The following is a 21,168-nucleotide window of genomic DNA, read 5'->3' as shown; positions in this document are numbered from 1 at the left end:
AGGGTTTGTTTATTTAAGGGCTTTTTATTACAAAATGGTTATATTTTTAAGGCAGTTAACAGATGACCTACATGCATTTGGCATAATTATCAAACTTTATGAAGTTATTAAATATCTTGTTTAAGCCATTAATAAGCCTGATTTTGGTTTAAGATTTTGATGAAACTTTTCTTGATAAAAGTATGCAAATGTTCACAATTATACATTTGAACATGATTTGCTGGTCTCATCGCTCTTAAAATATAATTGGCCCCTCATCTTCATTAAGTGTCTGCAAAAATATGAGTCTTTATTCAAAAATCTCCTTAAACTCATTTATACTCCCTTTTTTTCTGTTAAAAAAAAAAACTAAATATTTAACTTATATCCTTTATAATCAAAAAAATTGGCAAACTTTAATTTGTTATCAAGTAAATGAATGTGTGTATCTGTCTCCTTTTGCCCAAGTGTCAACATTTTCATTTGCACACAAAAACACTGAACACATTTCTACAGTTAGTAAAACTATAAAAAAGGTCCTTAGGGATTTCATACAACATTATAGAAAACCCATTAAAAGTCGGTAATAGCAACCCTGCCTGCTTCTATTACATCTTTAGCCTTTTGCCAATGCAACAAAGCAGAGAACGGCAATTACAAACAACAGAGACCTTAAGTAGTTCAAAAAAACTATCAATCTCTATACAAAAATTCAGTTTAAATCTATTAATAAAACTTTTTCTCTTTGTGCCTAACATTGCCTTAAAGAGTAGGAAAAACAATAACATTTCATACTACTTACATACTTATATTGCTGTTTATATGTGTGTTTTTAAAACACATCTACTATAACATGTTCATGTTTGTCTTCATTCTTTTTTTATATAGTTTCTTTTTTTGCACAATAATCCTTTTGATATTTAATTTTTATTTTTATATTTCCATTAAAGAAAATTTCATTGTTGTTTAATTTTGAATTATGTGTTGAGAACACGTAAAATAACATGTTTATTTTACTAATACATATATACTTATTTGTTATGTGGCATAATAACCCAATAAACAAATATTATAAAAAAGAAAATTTAAGGAAAAATTTTATATAAAAAGAAAATTTAACAAAAAATTTCTATAAAAGTAAATGAAACAAAATTTTCTATAAAAAGAAAATTTAAGGAAAATTTTCTATAAAAAGGAACTTTAAAGAAAATTTTCTATAGAAAGGAAATTTAAAGAAAAGTTTTAATAAAAACGAAATATAAAGAAACTTTATCGAAAAATTATCAATAAAAGGAAAATCTCTCTATAAAAAGAGAATTTATCAAAAATTTTCCATAAAAATAAAATTTATCAAAAAATTCTATAAAGAGAGAATTTATCAAAAAATTCTATAAAGAGAGAATTTATCAAAAATTTCTATAAAAACAGAATTTATCAAAAATTTCTATAAAACCAGAATTTATCAAAAATTTCTATAAAAACAGAATTTATCAAAAATTTCTATAAAAACAGAATTTATCGAAAATTTTCTATAACAAGAAAATTTATCGAAAATTTTCTATAACAAGAAAATTTATCGAAAATTTTCTATAAAAAGACAATTTATCGAAGATTTTCTATAAAAAGAGAATTTATCGAAAATTTTCTATAAAAAGAGAATTTATCAAAAAACTTTTATAAAAAGAGAATTTATCGAAAATTTCCTATAAAAAGAGAATTTATCGAAAATTTCCTATAAAAAGAGAATTTATCGAAAATTTCCTATAAAAAGGGAATTTATCGAAAATTTCCTATAAAAAGGGAATTTATCGAAAATTTCCTATAAAAAAGGAATTTATCGAAAATTTCCTATAAAAAAGGAATTTATCGAAAATCTCCTATAAAAAGGGAATTTATCGAAAATTTCCTATAAAAAGGGAATTTATCGAAAATTTCCTATAAAAAGGGAATTTATCGAAAATTACCTATAAAAAGGGAATTTATCGAAAATTTCCTATAAAAAGAAATTTATCGAAAATTTATTGAAAATTTTATAAAAAAAATTATTGAAAATTTTCTATAGAAGAAAAATTAATTAAAAATTTTCTATAGAAGAAAAATTTATTGAAATTTATCGAAAATTTTCTATAAAAGCAAAATTTATTGAAAATTTTCTATAAAAAGAAAATTTAATGAAAATTTTCTATAAAAAGAAAATTTATTGAAAATTTTCTATAAAAAGAAAATTTATTGAAAATTTTCTATAAAAAGGAAAATTTATTGAAAATTTTCTATAAAAAGAAAATTTATTGAAAATTTTCTATAAAAAGAAAATAAATTAATAATTTTCTATAAAAAGACAATTTAATGAAAATTTTTTATAAAAAGAAAATTTTTTGAAAACTTTTTATAAAAAGAAAATTTATTGAAAATTTTAAAAAAAAAAAAATTTATTGAAAATTTTCTAAAGAAAGAAAAGTTATTGAAAATTTTCTATAGAAATATAATTTTCTATAAAAAGAAAATTTTCTATAAAGAGAAAATTTTTCGGAACATTTTCTTTAAAAAGAAAAATTATAGAAAATTTTCTATAATTTTTTTGTTTGCTGGTTTTCTTTCAAGCTTTTATCGCTCAAACATGATTATTTTTGTTGTTATTTCTTCGATTTATAGAGTAAATAGCAAAGGCATAACCAAGGAGGAGAGCTCAAATAAAAACACATTATATACAACTACTTCCGTTTTAACTTAAAACCACAAAACCATAAGACAAGGCCATAAATTTATGAGTTTATGAGCAAATTTTTTTTCCATTCTTCCTCTATTCAATTCCGCATTCCACATGTGTGCTGTTACGTTTTCCTTTCTACACCGCCTTTTATAACGTGCTAATATTAATGGAAAAAAACAAATTTTGTTCATATTTACCTTTTCGTGGCGTTATTGTTTTAATTGAACTACAAATAAGAGCGTGCTACAACGTATTTTTTTTTCTATTGCTAGTTGTACTTTTTTTCGTGCTCTCCATCTAATTCTTATTTTGGTATTGTTTCTTTGATTTATGACCATTGGCAGTTTTGGTCATAAATTGTCTATCTGCTGCCTACAATTCATTTGTACAGATAATTTATTTCCTTTGGTTGTTTAGGCGTTATGTATGTATGAGGCGGTGGAAGGGGGGTAAGTGGAGTTTAGTTAGAGTAGCAGTCCTTAGTCATGATTTGTTATTAAGGGTCAGTGTTGAAGTAAAGCCGTTATAATACTTAAGCTAATTATTTGCTGTTTTTATTTTTTATAAGCTTTTTATTTTTATTCTCTTGTAAAGAAATGTTTAGCTTTGTAAAAAAGAACAAATTTATTGCTTTTGTTAAGATTTCTTAAGAATTTTTTAATTTTTACAGTTGTTACTGTTCTATAGATAAGTTAGACAGCAATTTTTTAAATATAAACTTTTCTCAATATTTATAAATTTAATTTTTCGTTAAAAATACTTTAAACGCCTTTTAGGTATGCTTTATTTTTTTAACAGTTAATTAATAACAAAAAGTATTGTAGTAAATTTAGACTCAAAAAAAAATATTTTATTTCTGTTTTATTTTAATGGCGAAAAATGTTCTTTAAATAATTAGCATATTTTTAGGAGTTTATTGTCACAGCAACTGAAATCATTGAGTTCATTCATGTATAAAAGAAATTCTTATAATTAAGTGAATATTTTCTATAAATAGCATATAAATTCTTGGAATAATAAAGTCTTAATTAAAAAATTCATTGTAATACGTGCTTTTTACCATTGACATTTGAAATTAATTAAAGCCTACTTATAAGGGCAAAGGAATTCTTATATGACACTTAGAAAGCTAAATTTCGAAACACGGCGTGAGAAAAGTAATGTTTAGGAAATTATGTATTTTTCCAAAAATTTATATAATTTTAGATAATTAGGAAATTCTTGAAAGAATTTTCTACTTTTTCTCCAGCTTGTCCTGTACAACTTTTCTGCCTAAAGTTAAAATTCCTGTTTGTAAGAAAGTTTTCTAACTTTCTTTAGAACATTTTATTTGTTTTATTCTTTCTTTTCTTACTTTAGGCCAAATACTGTACTACTACACTGGTCAATTAGAAAAGTATTTGTTCAAGATGTTGCAAATAATTTCGCAATATTTTATTACAAATTCGCTGAATATCACATTAATTTGTAGCAATTAGCCATTGTCAATAGTTAATAAAAGTAGAATGAAATAGATTGTCAGGAAAATAAAAAGTTGGCAAAATGTTTTATTGTAAACAGTGGGTCGAAATAAAATCCAATGTAGTAGAAACCTTTTCCTCTCCTAGATTACAATTTATGTGATTTAAATGTGTCCTTAAATTCTTTTGAATTTAAAACATATGCTCTCCTATAAAACCCACTGTGCACATCTTATTTTTTTCTAATTTGCTATTTGTCTTTAGCTATTTAGTTTTGCTTGTTTTTTTCTTACAACCATGTGTCTACTTTAACTAAACTTCTCCATTAGTAATCCACTGGCAACCACTCTTCCTCCTTTTCTTATACCAAAAAAAAACCGTTACATTTTTCAGCATAGAAAAACACACAATTTTAATTACTTTAAACAATTTGCTATGTTCAACCAGCTTTAGCAAAAAAATACAAAAAAAGTTTAAAAAAAGACAGAAAATTCTTAGACTTTATCTTCCGGAAGACGTGAGCAAAAAAAAAATGTATATAAAAACTCTCCCACACACACACACTTAGAGACAAACAAAAAGCTTGAAAACAATGACTAACGAAGTTTTAATTTACACTCTTTTACTCTCTATATATAGATTAAATCCACTGCTTAAAAAAGAGAACTGCTATAAATAGAAGCGACACGAGAAAGAAAAAAACAAACACAATCTTTTCGTTATTTCCGTTTCCTATAAAAGCTTAATAATGAGCATAAAACAAACACATAAGAGTTAAAATGAAAAAAAAAGAAATTCAGAAATTAAAATACAAACAGACACATAAAACAATTTCATTATCAGTTGAGTACAGCATTATGTTTTTTCTAACATTTTTAAATTAAGATTTTTTGTACTCGCCTTTTTTATAGGGAATTAATACTGTAATTCCAGAAAAGATAAAATGGAAAGAGAAGAAGGTGTACTGTTTAGGGAATCATGATTTTTTCGGAACTCTTTGGATATATCGCATTTGCTGTTTTGTCTTTAAATCTTCTGTGAGATTCAAAGAAATTGCATTTTAAAGTTCCTAAAGGTCTAGTAGATGTTTAGATCAAAAATACTTGCTAGATTACTTCTCTTTCTAGACATGGGATCAGTTGTTAGACATATCCATTTCTATGTAGATAGATCAGTTGCTGAATATAGGACCAGTTGAAGCTTTTCTCTTTCTCCAGTAGCTGGCCATTCCTTTCAAATTTCTGTGCAGATATAGTGCCAGTTCCAGGTCATGTTTCTGCCTAGTTGCTGAACATCTCACCGTGTAGATATTAGCCCAGTTGCTGGACTTATTTCTGTCTACATATATGGCCAGATGATGGTAATATTTCTGTTTAAATATGGATGCAGTTGCTGGCCATTTTTTCATATATTTCTCTCTAGACATAGTGCCAGTTATTGAACATATTTCTGTCTAGACATATGGCCAGTTGTTGAACATATTTCTGTGTAGACATAGGGCTAATATTTCTGTGTAAATATGGAGGCAGTTGCTGGCCATCCCTTCACTTGGGATTTCTTCCATATTACTGTCATGACATAGGATCTCTATAGACATATAACCAGATATTGCTGAAAATTTTTCGTGTAGATATTGGCCCAGTTGTCGGACACATTTCTACGTAGACATAAGGTCAGTTGCTGGACATATTCTGTCTAGATATATGACCAGATGATGGTAATATTTCTGTCTAAATATGGAGGCAGTTTCTGGCCATCCATTCATATATTTCTCTCCAGACATTGAACATATTTCTGTCTAGACATAGGGCCAGTTGTTGAACATATTTCTGTGTAGACATGGGACTAGTTTTAAGACATATTCCTGTCTAGACATGTAGGTCCAATTGCTGAACCTATTTTTGTCTCAACATGGAGTCAGTTGATGGCAATATTTCTGTCTAAATATGATGTTAGCTGATGGTTACTGTTGCCCAGTTACTGACATATCTCTGTAAGAAGGAATACTTTTAAAACTTTTATCTAAATATAGCGTCTGTTGCTGGACAGGGCAAGTTTTTGGCAGTATTTCTGTGTAGACATGGGGTCAGTTGCTGAGTAAATTTATGCATTAACATAAGCCCAGTTACTTACATATTTCTTTCACTTGTTCAACACATTTATGTCTAGACATAAAAGTGATGTCTAGCCATATTTCTCTTTAGAAATAAGTACAACTTCTGGCAATATTTCTGTCTAGATAAAGGCCGTTTCCTGGACATATTCTTATCATAACATAAGATCAGTTGTTGCACATATTTCTGTCTAGATATATGGCCAGATGCTTGACATATTGACATAAGGCCTGTTGCTAGACATATTTCTGTCTAGACACAAGGCCTGTTGCTAGACTTATTGCTGTGAAGATATATTACCATATTTCCAACTAGCAGTTACTGACCATATTCGAACTAGAAACATTTGTCCTAGAAAAAGCCCGACGGTTCGGAACCCTTCCCCTTTTTTTAATTCTTTTGCTAAATTTAGTAATTTAAAAATATGTTAAGTTTTTTTATTTTCCTACTAACTTCTTGTATTGTTCGTTTAATTCTTACATCAACTTGGAATGAGAACAGCAAAAAATAGAAAAGCAACAGAGAAGAAAAAAAAACGACAAAACTAAGAAATGAAGTGACATTTACTAAACACAAAGGACGTGTCTTTAAACATATTGTGAATAGAATAACTAAATAACAAAGCAACACACAAACACATTTAGGAGTTGATAAAAAAACTCGATTTAGTTGGTCTGTTTCTCTTTCTCAACTCCCCCAGCTTCATTCTTTAATAGAAAGCTATTTCTTTTAACAATTTAAATGCTTGCTTTTCAGAAGTTTCTTTGTGTTGTTGGGAATACTTATATTTTAGTTACCTCTGCCACCCCCTCCCCCTACCATATTGCTTTAAAACCACTATTGTTTAGTGAGGGAGTATAATAAATAAAAAAGCTAAAGAAATGAAAGTATATAGGATGGTGTTGTTAGTTTGTGGTTATGTATTGTCTATATTTAGGCTTTAGATAACAAAGTCAGAAGAGTTTTGTAAAGAAAAATGGTTTTAATAGTTCGTTAGGTTAAGGTGAGTGTTTGATATATATTTACCAGTAGTTTTTAAAAGTAAATGGTCTATATTTACAAGTATTCTATTGTTAACAAATTCCTTAAAGTAGGCAATGTTTTTGAAAATGTATTTTTTAAACTACTTCAAAAATATTTATTTGAACACAATTGTTTAAAATCTTTTACGCATTCACTTAAACAAACTTTAACTTAATTTTCTCCATAGTTTTTTGTGACCTTTTTCTATTTTATTTGTTTTCCAACTAACTTTTCTATACCATTTCAGTTTTTCCTTTGTATTTTCTTCATTATTTGCCTTTAATACCACACAGCTGTTGTTTAAATGTGTCACTTAAGTTTTACTCAAAAATTACCTAGAAGATAATAAAACTATCAAGTCAGCTGATGCCGCTTAGGGGTTCAAAATTCTTTTCTAGTGTTCATACAAGTGTAAAACCAAAATAAATATAAATTAGTTAAAGTAAATATATACTTAAATAATATTAAAGGTAAAGAACAATTTATATAAAATTTATATAAGACAGGTCACACACACACGCAGGATCATAATGAAATAAATAGGAAATAGTTTCCTTTAATTATTTATGTTTAAGACGTTGTATCAAATTATCTAAAAACCTTAAGACTTTATCCACATAATTACTTCTTTCGTTAATTGAAGGCAAAAGGCAACAACAACAAAAAACTTTGCAAACTTTTGACAGATGGTTTTCAGAAAGAAAAAACTTAAACATATTGTCAGGCAGTTGGCAAGGTATATAATTAACATGTTTTAAAAGTTTTGTTGGGGGGCAAAGTTTTTAAGTTGTTTGAATAGAACTTAATTTTATTATATTAAATACTTATTAAAAGTTTCAAGATATATTAATGCTCAACCTCTAAGGAAGTTAAGATTAATTAAAAATATTTGTTGTTTTTCTTAGAAAGGTTATTAACCATATTTTTGCTAATAAGTTAGGTCAATTGCTGGCCATATTTCTGTCTAGACATAAAGCCAGATTCTGGTCATATTTCTGTTGAGATACAAGGCCAGTTGCTGGCTATATTTCTGTCTAGACATAAGGCCATATGCTGGCCATATTTCTGTCTAGACTTTGGGCCATTTGCTGACCATATTTCTGTCTAGACATAAGGCCTGTAGCTCGCCATATTTCTGTCTAGACATAAGGCCAGGTTCTGCCCATATTTCTGTCTAGACATAAGGCCAGTTGCTGGCCATATTTCTGTCTAAATATAAGGCCAGTTGCTGGCCATATTTCTGTCTAGACATAAGGCCAGTTACTGGCCATATTTCTGTCTAGCAATAAGGCCTGTTGCTGGACATATTTCTGTCTAGCAGTAAGGCCTGTTGCTGGCCATATTTCTGTCTAGACATAAGGCCAGTTGCTGGCCATATTTCTGTCTAGACATAAGGCCAGTTGCTGGCCACATATCTGTCTAGACATAAGCCAGTTACTGTCCATATTTCTGTCTAGCAAAAAGGCCTGTTGCTGACCATATTTCTGTCTAGCAATAAGGCCAGTTGCTGGCCATATATCTGCCTAGACATAAGGCCAGTTGCTGGCCATATTTCTGTCTAGCAATAAGGCCAGTTGCTGGCCATATTTCTGTCTAGCAATAAGGCAATTTGCTGGCCATATTTATGTCTAGACATAAGGACAGTTGCTGGACATATTTCTGTCTAGATATAAGGCCAGATTCTGGCCATATTTCTGTCTAGACATAAGCCCAGTTGCTGGCCATATTTCTGTCTAAACATAAGGCCAGTTGCTGCCCATATTTCTGTCTAGACATAAGCCCAGTTGCTGGCCATATTTCTGTCTTGCAATAAGGCCAGTTGCTGGCCATATTTGTATCTAGAAATAAGGTCATATTTATGTCTAGAAATAAGCCAGTTGCTGGCCATATTTCTGTCTAGCAATAAGGCCTGTTATTGGCCATATTTCTGTCTAACAATAAGGCCATTTTTTTGCCATATTTCTGTCCAAAAATAAGGCCAGTTACTGGCATTACTTTAGGTCAGTTGCTGGCCATATTTCTGTCTAGCAATAAGGCCAGTTGCTGACCATATTTCTTTCTAGCAATAAGGCCAGTTGCTGGTCATATTTCTGTCTAGCTACAAGGGTAGTTTCCAGACATATTTGTGTCTAGATATAAGCCCAGTTGCTAGCCATATTTCTATCTAGATATAAGGCCCTTTACCATTATTCTCATCTCGTACACCCCAACGTATGAATAATATTTTAATGATAAAAGTTATTTTTTTATTACTCATACGCTTTTGTTAATTCTTTAACAATTTGCATAAATAACAAACCAATACTCTTTTACCATTTACACCTCAACACATTTTGTTTTTTTTTTTCTTTCGTTCATTGAACAGACACACACATATAATTTGGTATTTTTCTGTAAATGTATGCGTGTGAATAAAAAAAAGTATAAATTTTTGTTACATGAAAGTAATTTAATACGTGTTTTCCTTGTGGCTGTCGGGTTAATAAAACGTAATATAAATTTTTGTTGTTTGTTTTAATTTTAACACTCAACTCGATACAAGATGAAAAGTAATTTATCGGTTAAAGGTAGGTAGTGAGGAGGTAGTGAGGACAGATATTATTGCAACATATATCAATGAGTTTTTTCTGCTTGATTTTGTACGTGTTTTTACATAATGGTAATACGTTTTATAGGGTTTTAACCAGCAAGTAGCTTAAGGAGTTTTCTTAGCAAGTTGGTAAGGATAATTTTTGAACTTTAAGAGGAGAAGCCTACTTTTCGTTAATATTTTCATGTTTACGTTTTAATAAGTGTAAATTTTTTAAATCTTTATAGTGAAATTCTTTTCAATTGCCTTATTTTCGTTTAATTTATGCCATCACTTATTTATTTCCAGCAATTATCTGCCCAAACTCCAGAAATCGTTATATTACATTATATAGACTTTTTGTTCGTTGTCCCTTGTCATAAATCTTTGATTTATGTATTTTCCATTAAAATCACGTATTTTCAATGTTTTTCTTTATCTCTCTCTCTTTGAGTGTTTGTGTGTATTGCGTGCTCATTTGTACATTTTGTATAAAGGACATTTATTACCAACATTTTGGTGTGTATTTAATTTATAACCTTAAAATATCTTTCCATTTTCAACTAAGTGTTGCCTGTTGCCGTTGCTATGGTCGATGAATATAAAATAATATTAAATAAATAAAATAAAGTACCTGCTGCTGCTACGTTCAATTGTTCAATTTATGGCTATAATTTTGTTACCAAAATTTATAGAATTTTTTTGGATAGATTTTTTTTGTATTTAATAAAAGGGTTATATTTCCATCTATAAATTGGATCAATTGTTGTGGGGAGGGTATTATTCTTTTGTGCTGATGTTTGTAACGCCTACACCCACCTTAAAGTATACCGATCGACGCAGAATCAATTTCCGAGTCGATTAAGACATGTCCGTCCGTCTGTCCATGTAAATCTCGTGCGCAAGGTACAGGCCACAGTTTTCATGATATTTTGATAAAATTTGGACCATACAAGGCACAAGGACGATGCCTATTGAAAATGGTTGATATCGATCCATTATTTCACCTAGCCCCTATACAACCTGACCTTTTTACAGATAAGGGTTGGACATGTACATATTGATATAGGACCGTTTACTGTCTAGATATAGAGCAAGTTATTCATATTTCTATATTGGTATAAAGTTACTAGCCCCATTTCTGCCTAGATAATAGATGATATTTTGGTCTACGTATATAGCCAGTTACTCGTTCCATATCTCCCTAAGTATGTGATCATACTTAAGGTCAGTTTTTTGAAAATTTTTATGTATAATTAGGACCAGTTACTTTCCGTATTTGTGTTAAGTAACAGTTCCAGTTACTGGCCTTATTTCTGTAAAGTCTACTGATCATATTTATACCCTACACCACTTTAGTGGGGAGGGTATATTGGATTTGTGGTGAAGTTTGTAACGCACAATAATATTGGTCCTATACCCACCTTAAAGTATACCAATCGGCTTAGAATCATTTGAGTCGATTTAGCTATGTCCGTCCGTCTGTCCGTCTGTCCGTCCATGTAAACCTTGTAATCAAACTACAGGTCGCAATTTTGAAGATAATTCAATGAAATTTGGCACATGATCTTCTATTGGCCCAGGGACCAAGCCTATTGAAAATGGTTAATATTGGTCCATTATTTCACCTAGCCCCCATACAACTGAGCCCCCGAATAGGGCTTGTAATCCTTGTAATCAAACTACAGGTCTCAATTTTGAAGATAATTCAATGAAATTTGGCACATGATCTTTTATGGTACCGTAGACGAAGCCTATTGAAAATGGTTACCATCGGTCCATTATTTCACCTAGCCCCCATACAACTGAACCCCCGAATAGGGCTCTTAAAACTTGTAATCAAACTACAGGTCGCAATTTTGGAGATAATTCAATGAAATTTGGAACATGATATTTATGGTACCGTAGATGAAGCCTGTTGAAAATGGTTTACATCGGTCCATTATTTCACCTAGCCCCCATACAACTGAACCCGCCAAATAGGGCTTTTAAGTTCATAATTATATCTCGACAAAAAGCTGCAAAAACCAAGTTGTATACAAGACTTGATGACCCCCATGAATTCCATAATAATAGGTTCTCATATGACCCTAGCCCCTATGAAAAGCCCCCATCAAAATTTCACTTAAATGTCCACAATTTTATTCAACAATAAACGGCTTAAGTATGTATATCTAAGGTAAGGTACAATTCAACTTAAATGCTTTATTATGGCAACTAAATCACATTACATTTTTGTCAAAGGTGTAGGGTATTATATGGTCGGCCTCGCCCGACTATAACTTCTTACTTGTTTTATCTATATGGTCCAGTTATTGGCGATATTTCTGTATGTAGTGCACCCTATATTTCTGTATGTGTATGGTGCCAGTCACAGGCCATATTTCTAGTGAGAGTTTCAGTTACTATCCGTATTTTTGTATAGACGTAGGACCTGATACTGGTCATGTTTCTGTCCACTTGTGGAGTCAATTACAGGTCATAATTCTGTCCAGCAATAGGACCAGTATCTGGGCATATTTATATCTAGTAATGGGTCTATTTGCTGGACATATTTTACCCCACATATAGTGCCAGTTGTAAGACATATTTCTGTCTTGATATAAAAAGTTATGGGCCATATGTATGTCAGTCGACCCAGTTACCAGCTATATATATCTGTCTAAATATAGATCCAATTACTGTATACTCATATGATCAGATACTAGTCAAATTTCTGTCTAGATATAGGGCCAAATAATGTCCATACTTCTGTCTAGAAATAGGGTTAGTTAATGGCCATATTTCCGCCTAGATATAGGAAGAGTTGCTGTTAGTATTTCCATTTAGATAAAGGACCATTCCTGTCTTTAAATCGTACTTTGTACTTGCAAAAGTATTTGCATCAAAACTAATGAAAGAACTAGTTTTTTTCCTTAGATTTCGAAGTATCGTCTACTATGACACATACTTAAACATTTATGGTTAAATATAAGAATGCTTACCACTGTAACCCAGCAGTTCGGTCGAACAGTCTCGAACCACCTATTTAATCTACCACTTAGATTAACCCCTGGCCACCGACTGCCCACGTGACTAAAAGAAGTCAATCCTCACCCCATAGATCACGAAGTGACAGACAAAAAGCTTAAGTTTGTCCACTCTCTCGCTTACAAAGAGGAAACAAAAGTGACGATTATCTTCTCCTTCGTTTACAAAGAGTACATCCATGACGAAAGACGAATTAAAGTCAATCAGTTGGTTAGAGGTTAGTGGTAGTCACTGTCGTTTGTCGAACTGCTGGGGTAATAGTGTTTCTTGTCTATGTATGAGTGACTACAGATGGCTTCAAGGGTTTTTTTTTTTTTTTGGTTTAATACGAACATTTTTTCTCCCATATTTTTTCTATATAATTGTACAGCATTTAATTTTTATTGCCAGTATGACAATATTTTGCAATATTATTTACATTTTCACTTGAAGCTAAAAGTTCATCATCTATTAAAAAAAAATATATATTAAAAGAGAAAAAAAATTTCAAAAATTTATATTTTATACAGAAGAGTTATGGAAAAAAGCGGATGAAATGATAGAACCATAATTATTATCAAATAATGAAAACCAATAAAGTTTTTAGTTTAAAAAACAAAACAAGTTCTTTGTTTTTTTTTTAAGAAGAAAAATAGGAATTATATTTTTATTTAATATCGTTCCACATTTTTTCAGAAACTTTTAAATTTTCATTTATATTTTTATTTTATCCTTAAATTATGCTTTAAACAATTCATTATTTCATTTCAATAAAATTTAATGCTAAGAGATTTTAGGCTTTTTTTCAAACCCCTAAAAATATACTACAAAAAATGACCCCCTAAGTGCTACAACAAATGCCAATGTTAAGTATTTATGAATTTTTATAAACCACAAAAAATGCATATTTGTTAGCAAATATGAATTTTTAAGTAAAAAAAATTCTATATAAAAACAAAAATTTAACATAAATTGAATATTTGCTGAGATAGAAAAAAAAACGAATACAAAAATAAACTCAGCCTATAAATATGCAACGTCTCTGTGAATTGTTTCTTTAGTTAATATTTGAAGCAAATGCTGTACACATGCATAAATATGTAGGAGGGTGTATGTATTGTATTGTATTTGTATGTATGTATATGCAAGAGTTGAGAATTGTACAATTTTTGTGCAAAATTGTCAATTTTAATATTATTGAATTCCTAAGAGACATAAAAGGGAAATACACATACATACATATGGAAAAAAATACACACACACTCATATGATTTCTCTTGTATAGTTTATTTAATGAAATTCTCTTGTTGCATTGAGATATTTATGAAACATGTATGAAGATTTTTATATTTTTTTTTTTGCTTCGAAATATTGCTGTAGGGTTTAGGGCTTCAAGTTTTGTTATACCCAAAATCTCTATTAAGCACTTATGACTTTCGAAAATCGCTTAATACTGCATAAACCCTTAAGAGTTTCTAGTGATCCTTCAATACTTTCCAAACTTTGTTTATATTAGAATAGGATACTCAAGAGTCGAGCATGTTTTCCCTATTTCTTTCTCCACTCGTATGAAACCAAGTAAATTCATGTGAATATTTATGTAAAATTCATTTAATTTAAGAAAAAAAAGAACTGATAATAACACTGCAGCAGAAAAAAAAAATGCTGTTGGCATAATTTTCATACAACAATATAAATGTGAAATGTTTAATTTTCCAAGAGAGTTGCTTACTTGGTTGAAATCAATGGGTTGGGGGTGGAGTTTTTGGTCTGATAACGACGTCTGGTGTGGGTTCAACTTTTGGCTTGTTATATGACACAATTTATGAAAATGTCATAGACTATACAATTTTAAATTGCAATTGTCATCCCGGTGACTTGCAGTGGATAAATGTATATATGTATAGGAGTTGTGTAAACGTGTATGTGTGTGTATATTTCAGAGTAAATATGTCGAACTTCAACTATACCAGCAACAACAATGATGAACGTTTATTTATTAAAATAAACACTTATACTTACAGTTAAGGGAGAAGCCAAATAAAACAATGGGACTGATTGCAAAAAAATTTTACAAATTTAAATTTATAAAAAAGAAAACAATGAAATTATAAACTTTTTCCCTAATGAAACCTGCCAAAAAAACTCATCATACAAAGTATTTTTTCCTTTTTTTTTTTAAGCCAACCCATAGTGCTTAATATACGTGCTGAAATCTCTTCAACATTCCTTCTCTTGTATGTATTACAATGCATATATGTGGATCTTATTGCATTTCCTTCCTTTTCCTCAAATTGTTTTTTCTTTTTTCTTGTTACACTGTTGTTGTCATTCAACAACATTTATATGGCCACCTTATATATTGTTATTATATATTTATGTCTGTCTGTCTGTATGATATTTTATTCAATTTTTTTCCTCCATACATATATTGCTAGCTGAAGTGTTTCTCTGTTTTCTTTTTATTAGACATTCGTTTTTTTTCTATTTGTTCTCTCCTCTATATTTATTCATTGACATGATTTGTGTCAGTTTTATTGCCGCTATGTATGATGATGATGATTGTGAAGCAAAAAAAAAAAAAATGATTTTGAATAGGAATATTTGTTTATGGGTAGTTGTGTATGAATTTACAAGGAAACCATTAACAAATACAATCAGTAAATATACAGTGCTTTTTTCTCTTCTTTATTCAATCATAAATATTTTCAAACCAAACTATTGAGTCACTAACATTACACAAACACTCCAGCAAACTACGATTCCCCTTATAGAGAAAAATTTTACGAAAATTTACTATAAAAACAAAATTAAAATATTTCTATAAAAATTTTACGAAAATTTTCTAAAAAAAGAAAATTTAACGAAAATGTTCAAAAAAAAAACAAAATTTAACGAAAATTTTCTATAAAAAGCAAATTTAACGAAAATTTTCTGTAAAAAAAAAATTCTATAAAAAGAGAATTTAACGAAGATTTTCTTTAAAAAGAGAATTTAACGAAAATTTTCTATAAAAAGAAAATTTAACGAATATAATAAAAAAAAGAAAATTTAATGAAAATGTTCTAAAAAAAGGAAATTTAACGAAAATTTTCTATAAAAAGAAAATTTAACGAAAATTTGCTATAAAAAGAAAATTTAACTAAAATTTTCTATAAAAAGATAATTTAACGAAAATTTTTTACAAAAATAAAATTTAACAGAAATTTTCTTTCTATAAAAAGAGAATTTAACGAAAATTTTCTATAAATAGAGAATTTAACTAAAATTTTCTATAAAAAGAGAATTTAACGAAAATTTTCTATAAAAAGAGAATTTAATGAAAATTTTCTATAAAAAGTGATTTTAATGAAAATTTTCTAAAAAAATAAAATTTAAGGAAAATTTTCTATAAAAAGAGAATTAACGAAGATTTTCTAGAAAAAGAGAATTTAACGAAGATTTTCTATAAAATGAGAATTTAAAAAAATTTTCTATAAAAGAGAATTTAACGTAGATTTTCTATAAAAAGAAAATTTTACGAAGATTTTCTAAAAAAGAAAATTTTACGAAGATTTTCTATAAAAAGAAAATTTAACAAAAATTTTCTATAAAAAGAGAACTTAACGAAAATTTTCTGTAAAAAGAGAAATTAATGAAAATGTTCTATAAAAAAAGAATTTATCGAAAATGTTCTATAAAAAGAGAATTTATCGAAAATGTTCTATAAAAAGAAAATTTATCGAAAATGTTCTATAAAAAGAAAATTTATCGAAAATGTTCTATAAAAAGAAAATTTATCGAAAATGTTCTTTAAAAAGAGAAGTTATCGAAAATTTTCTATAAAAAGAAAATTTATTGAAAATTTTCTATAAAAAGAAAATTTATTGAAAATTTTCTATAAAAAGAAAATTTATTGAAAATTTTCTATAAAAAGAAAATTTATTGAAAATTTTCTATAAAAAGAAAATTTATTGAAAATTTTCTATAAAAAGAAAATTTATTGAAAATTTTCTATAAAAAGAAAATTTATTGAAAATTTTCTATAAAAAGAAAATTTATTGAAAATTTTCTATAAAAAGAAAATTTATTGAAAATTTTCTATAAAAAGAAAATTTATCGAAAATTTTCTATAAAAAGAAAATTTATCGAAAATTTTCTATAAAAAGAAAATTTATCGAAAATTTTCTATAAAAAGAAAATTTATCGAAAATTTTCTATAAAAAGAGAAGTTATCGAAAATTTTCTATAAAAAGAGAAGTTATCGAAAATTTTCTATAAAAAGAGAAGTTATCGAAAATTTTCTATAAAAAGAGAAGTTATCGAAAATTTTCTATAAAAAGAAAATTTATCGAAAATTTTCTATAAAAAGAAAATTTATTGAAAATTTTTTATAAAAAGAAAATTTATCGAAAATTTTCTATAAAAAGAAAATTTATCGAAAATTTTCTATAAAAAGAAAATTTATCGAAAATTTTCTATAAAAAGAAAATTTATCGAAAATTTTCTATAAAAAGAAAATTTATCGAAAATTTTCTATAAAAAGAAAATTTATCGAAAATTTTCTATAAAAAGAAAATTTATCGAAAATTTTCTATAAAAAGAAAATTTATCGAAAATTTTCTATAAAAAGAAAATTTATCGAAAATTTCCTATAAAAAGAAAATTTTCTATAAAAGGAAAACTTATCTAAAATTTTCTATAAAAAATTTCTCGAACATTTTCTATAAAAAGAAAAATTTATGAAAATGTTTCTATGAAAGAACATTTATCGAAAATGTGTTGTAAAAAGAAAATTTATCAAAAATTGTCTATCATCAAAGATTTATTCTGCTAAGAAAAAATTTATTGAAAATTTATGGAAAGTTTTTTAGTTTTAGAATAAATGTTTGTTGGGTTGAGTTGAGTTGTACGAATGTGTTTTGTTAGGTGGGTTTTGTTTTTTATTCTTTATTCTTGTTGTTTTTATCACAAATTCATCAAATGACAAATGCTGCATTTTTGTGTTTATTTTTTTGCATTCACAATGTTTCTATATATATTTTTTCTTGTAGTTTTATTATTATTGTTACTGCCAGTTTATAAATTATTTTTCCTGTTTTGTTCGTTATGGGTTTTAAAGGAAATTTTTTTAGTTTTTCTTGTCATTTTTCTTTTCTTTCGAAAAAAAAAAATATATTTCTTTCGTATTATTTTGTTTTTGCTGCCAGTATTTGATTTGTCAAATGCTTTATTATTCTTGTAGCTGTTGTTGTTTCTATACATAATCGTATCATTTGTTTGTAGGATAAAGTTTGTGTGTGTGTATTGGTGTTGTATGTGTTTGTATTGTATAATCATTTTCTATTTTTTTTGTGCATTTTACTGATTTCCTTTTTACATGCAGGATTCTTCATTCTCATGTCACTTTGTCACACAATGCATTTTTCAGTTTTTTTTTTCTTTTCTTTATCCTGCAAACACTCTCACATTTAAACATTTGCATAAAATTTTAAACTGTGTGAGTGAGTTTGGGTATGTGTGTGTGTTTATAAGCTTAATTTCAACTTGACTTTTACTTGTCTGATTATTTTGCCTTTTTATGTTTTCAATTGTCGTAATGTCGACATTAATATTCTTGATTTTTCCCTCAGTTTTGCCGCTTGGTTTCTTTATAAATTTTCAAATTACAAAAACTGTTGTTTTACAAATGTATATTTGTCTAATATGAGTTGTAAATAGAAATTTTAGAATTTAAATTATGAATTTAAATAGGATATTATTTAAACAAATTTCTGCAATAAAAATGTTAAAATAAATTTTGTAAAATCTTTGTAAAATAAAGAATTTTCGATAAATTCCCTTTTTATAGAGAATTTTCGATAAATTCTCTTTTTATAGAGAATTTTCGATAAATTCTCTATTTATAGAGAATTTTCGTTAAATTCTCTTTTTATAGAGAATTTTCGTCAAATTCTCTTTTTATAGAGAATTTTCGTTAAATTCTCTTTTTATAGAAAATTTTCAATAATTCTCTCTTTATAGAAAATTTTCTTAAATTTTCTTTTTATAGAAAATTTTCGAAAAATTCTCCTTTTCTTGAGAATTTTCGATTAATTCTCTGTTTATAGAAAATTTTCAATAATTCTCTCTTTATAGAAAATTTTCGATAAATGCTCCTTTTATGGAGAACTTTCGATAAATTCTCTTTTTATAGAAAATTTTCGAAAAATTCTTCTTTTCTGGAGAATTTTCGATTAATTCTCTGTTTATAGAAAATTTTCAATAATTGTCTCTTTATAGAAAATTTTCGATAAATATCTTTTTATAACAAATTTTCGATAAATTCTCTTTTTATAGAAAATTTTCGATAAATTCTCTTTTTATAGAAAATTTTCTATAAATTCTCTTTTTATAAAAAATTTTCGATAAATACTCTCTTTATAGAAAATTTTCGATAAATTCTCTTTTTTTATAGAGAATTTTCGATACTCTTTTTATAGAGAATATTCGATACTCTTTTTGTAGAGAATATTCGATAAATACTCTTTTTATAGAGAATTTTCGATAAATTCTCCTTTTATAGAGAATTTTCGATAAATTCCCTTTTTATAGAGAATTTTCAATAAATTCTCTTTTTTTATAGAAAATTATCGATAAATTCTCTTTTTTTATAGAAAATTATCGATAAATTCTCTTTTTATAGGAAATTTTCGATAAATTCTCTTTTTATAGGAAATTTTCGATAAATTCTCTTTTTATAGGAAATTTTCGATAAATTCTCTTTTTATAGAAAATTTTCGATAAATTCTGTTTTTATAGAAAATTTTCAATAAATTCTCTTTTTATAGAAAATTTGAGAACTCCTGTCGAAAATTTTCGATAAATTGTCTTTTTATAGAAAATTTTTGATAAATTGTCTTTTTATAGAAAATTCTCTTTTTATAAAAATTTTCGATAAATTCCCATTTTATAGAAAATTTTCGATAAATTTTCATTTTATAAAAAATCTTCAATAAATTCCCTTTTCATAGAAAATTTTCGATAAACTGTCTTTTTATAGAAATTTTCGATAAATTCTGTTTTTAAGAAAATTTTCAATAAAGTTTCTTTTTTAGCAAATTTTCGATAAATTTTCTTTTTATGGAAAATGTTCTATAAATATTAATTTTATAAAAAAATTTTTATAAATTTTATTCATAAACTCATTTTTGCCTCAAACCAATTAGGTATCATCCTTTCCCCTAAAGTAGGCATCAGGTTTTATCTTATTTATGTTATAATTTTAATTAAAGATTTTATCTTAAATTTATACACTCAAGTTAAACATCACATAAAATTTTAAATTTTACAATCCTCCAAAAAAAAAATTATCAAACACATACATAAAATCTTTGCAAATTTCCCTATAATTTAACTAACATCAAACATATTTTTTCGTATCTCTTTTTAGTCTTCAGTATTGGTGAAAAGTGACATTGATACCACACAGTCAATAGCCAGTAATGCCGGTGGCGGTTCTGGTGGTGGAGGTGGTATAGTAACAGCATCTTCCACATTATCCTCAACAACCACCGCTTCATCATCCGCCGCCGCAGCAGCGGCCGGTAATAATAATAATAATGTATCCTCAAGCCAAAGTCAAGCCATCAATGGCACCACAAATACACTCGCTACCGCAGGCGGTACAGCTACAGATGCCAATAGTAATCTTAGTAATAATAACAACAGCACTAACAACAACAGCAACAACATAAGCACAACGAATGGCATCTCATCATCCACCAGCAATGGAGAATTACTAACACCCACTCAGCAACAACAACAGCAGCAGCAACAACAACAACAACAGCAATTAATAGCCGCTATTAGTCAACATCAACAACAGCAGCTACAGCAACTAACAACAGCCGGCAATGTGATTGCTGCCACCTCCGTAACAGCCACTTCAGCTGCCACTGGCCTTTTACCGGCCGTTATGTCAACACCCAATCAAGCTGGCATTGTTAATACCTCATCGATAATGACATCAATGGTGGCTGGTGGTGTTTTAGCTCCATCATCGAGTACAGCTCAAGTGATGGCAAATTTAAATGCTGCCGCAGCTGCTGGTATTATGACATCGGCTACACCAAATACACCTGTGGCAACTAGTCTATCAAACGCTCTAGTCCCTCTGCAACATCAACAACAGCAGCAGCAACAACAACAGCAAACTACATGTACCACCGTTGCAACAATAAATTCTTCAAATGATGCCAAAAATACACCAAAACGTTTGCACGTTTCAAATATACCCTTTCGTTTTCGTGATCCCGATCTAAGAGCCATGTTTGGGGTGAGTAT

At 28.1% G+C, this 21,168-nt stretch overlaps 1 protein-coding gene across 1 annotated transcript in view; it reads left to right on the top strand.

Moving 5' to 3' along the window:
• Positions 1-21,160, top strand: part of LOC119604772 (homeobox protein 5-like) — a gene marked incomplete at its 3' end in the record, with an annotated part of 295,068 nt that extends 273,908 nt beyond the window's left edge. The window contains exon 5 of the mRNA XM_037957606.1: positions 20,276-21,160. Coding sequence (XP_037813534.1) covers positions 20,276-21,160 — 885 coding nt within the window. The remainder of the gene's footprint in view (positions 1-20,275) is intronic.
• Between the last annotated feature and the right edge of the window lie 8 nt (positions 21,161-21,168).

The sequence above is a fragment of the Lucilia sericata genome, unplaced genomic scaffold (genome assembly GCF_015586225.1).
Source record: "Lucilia sericata isolate MDLA Ls3-8-SP2 unplaced genomic scaffold, ASM1558622v1 Contig000428F_arrow, whole genome shotgun sequence".
Taxonomy (NCBI): domain Eukaryota; kingdom Metazoa; phylum Arthropoda; class Insecta; order Diptera; family Calliphoridae; genus Lucilia; species Lucilia sericata.
The sequence above is the reverse complement of the archived record's forward strand: the minus strand, read 5'-3'. Positions and strand labels throughout refer to the sequence as shown.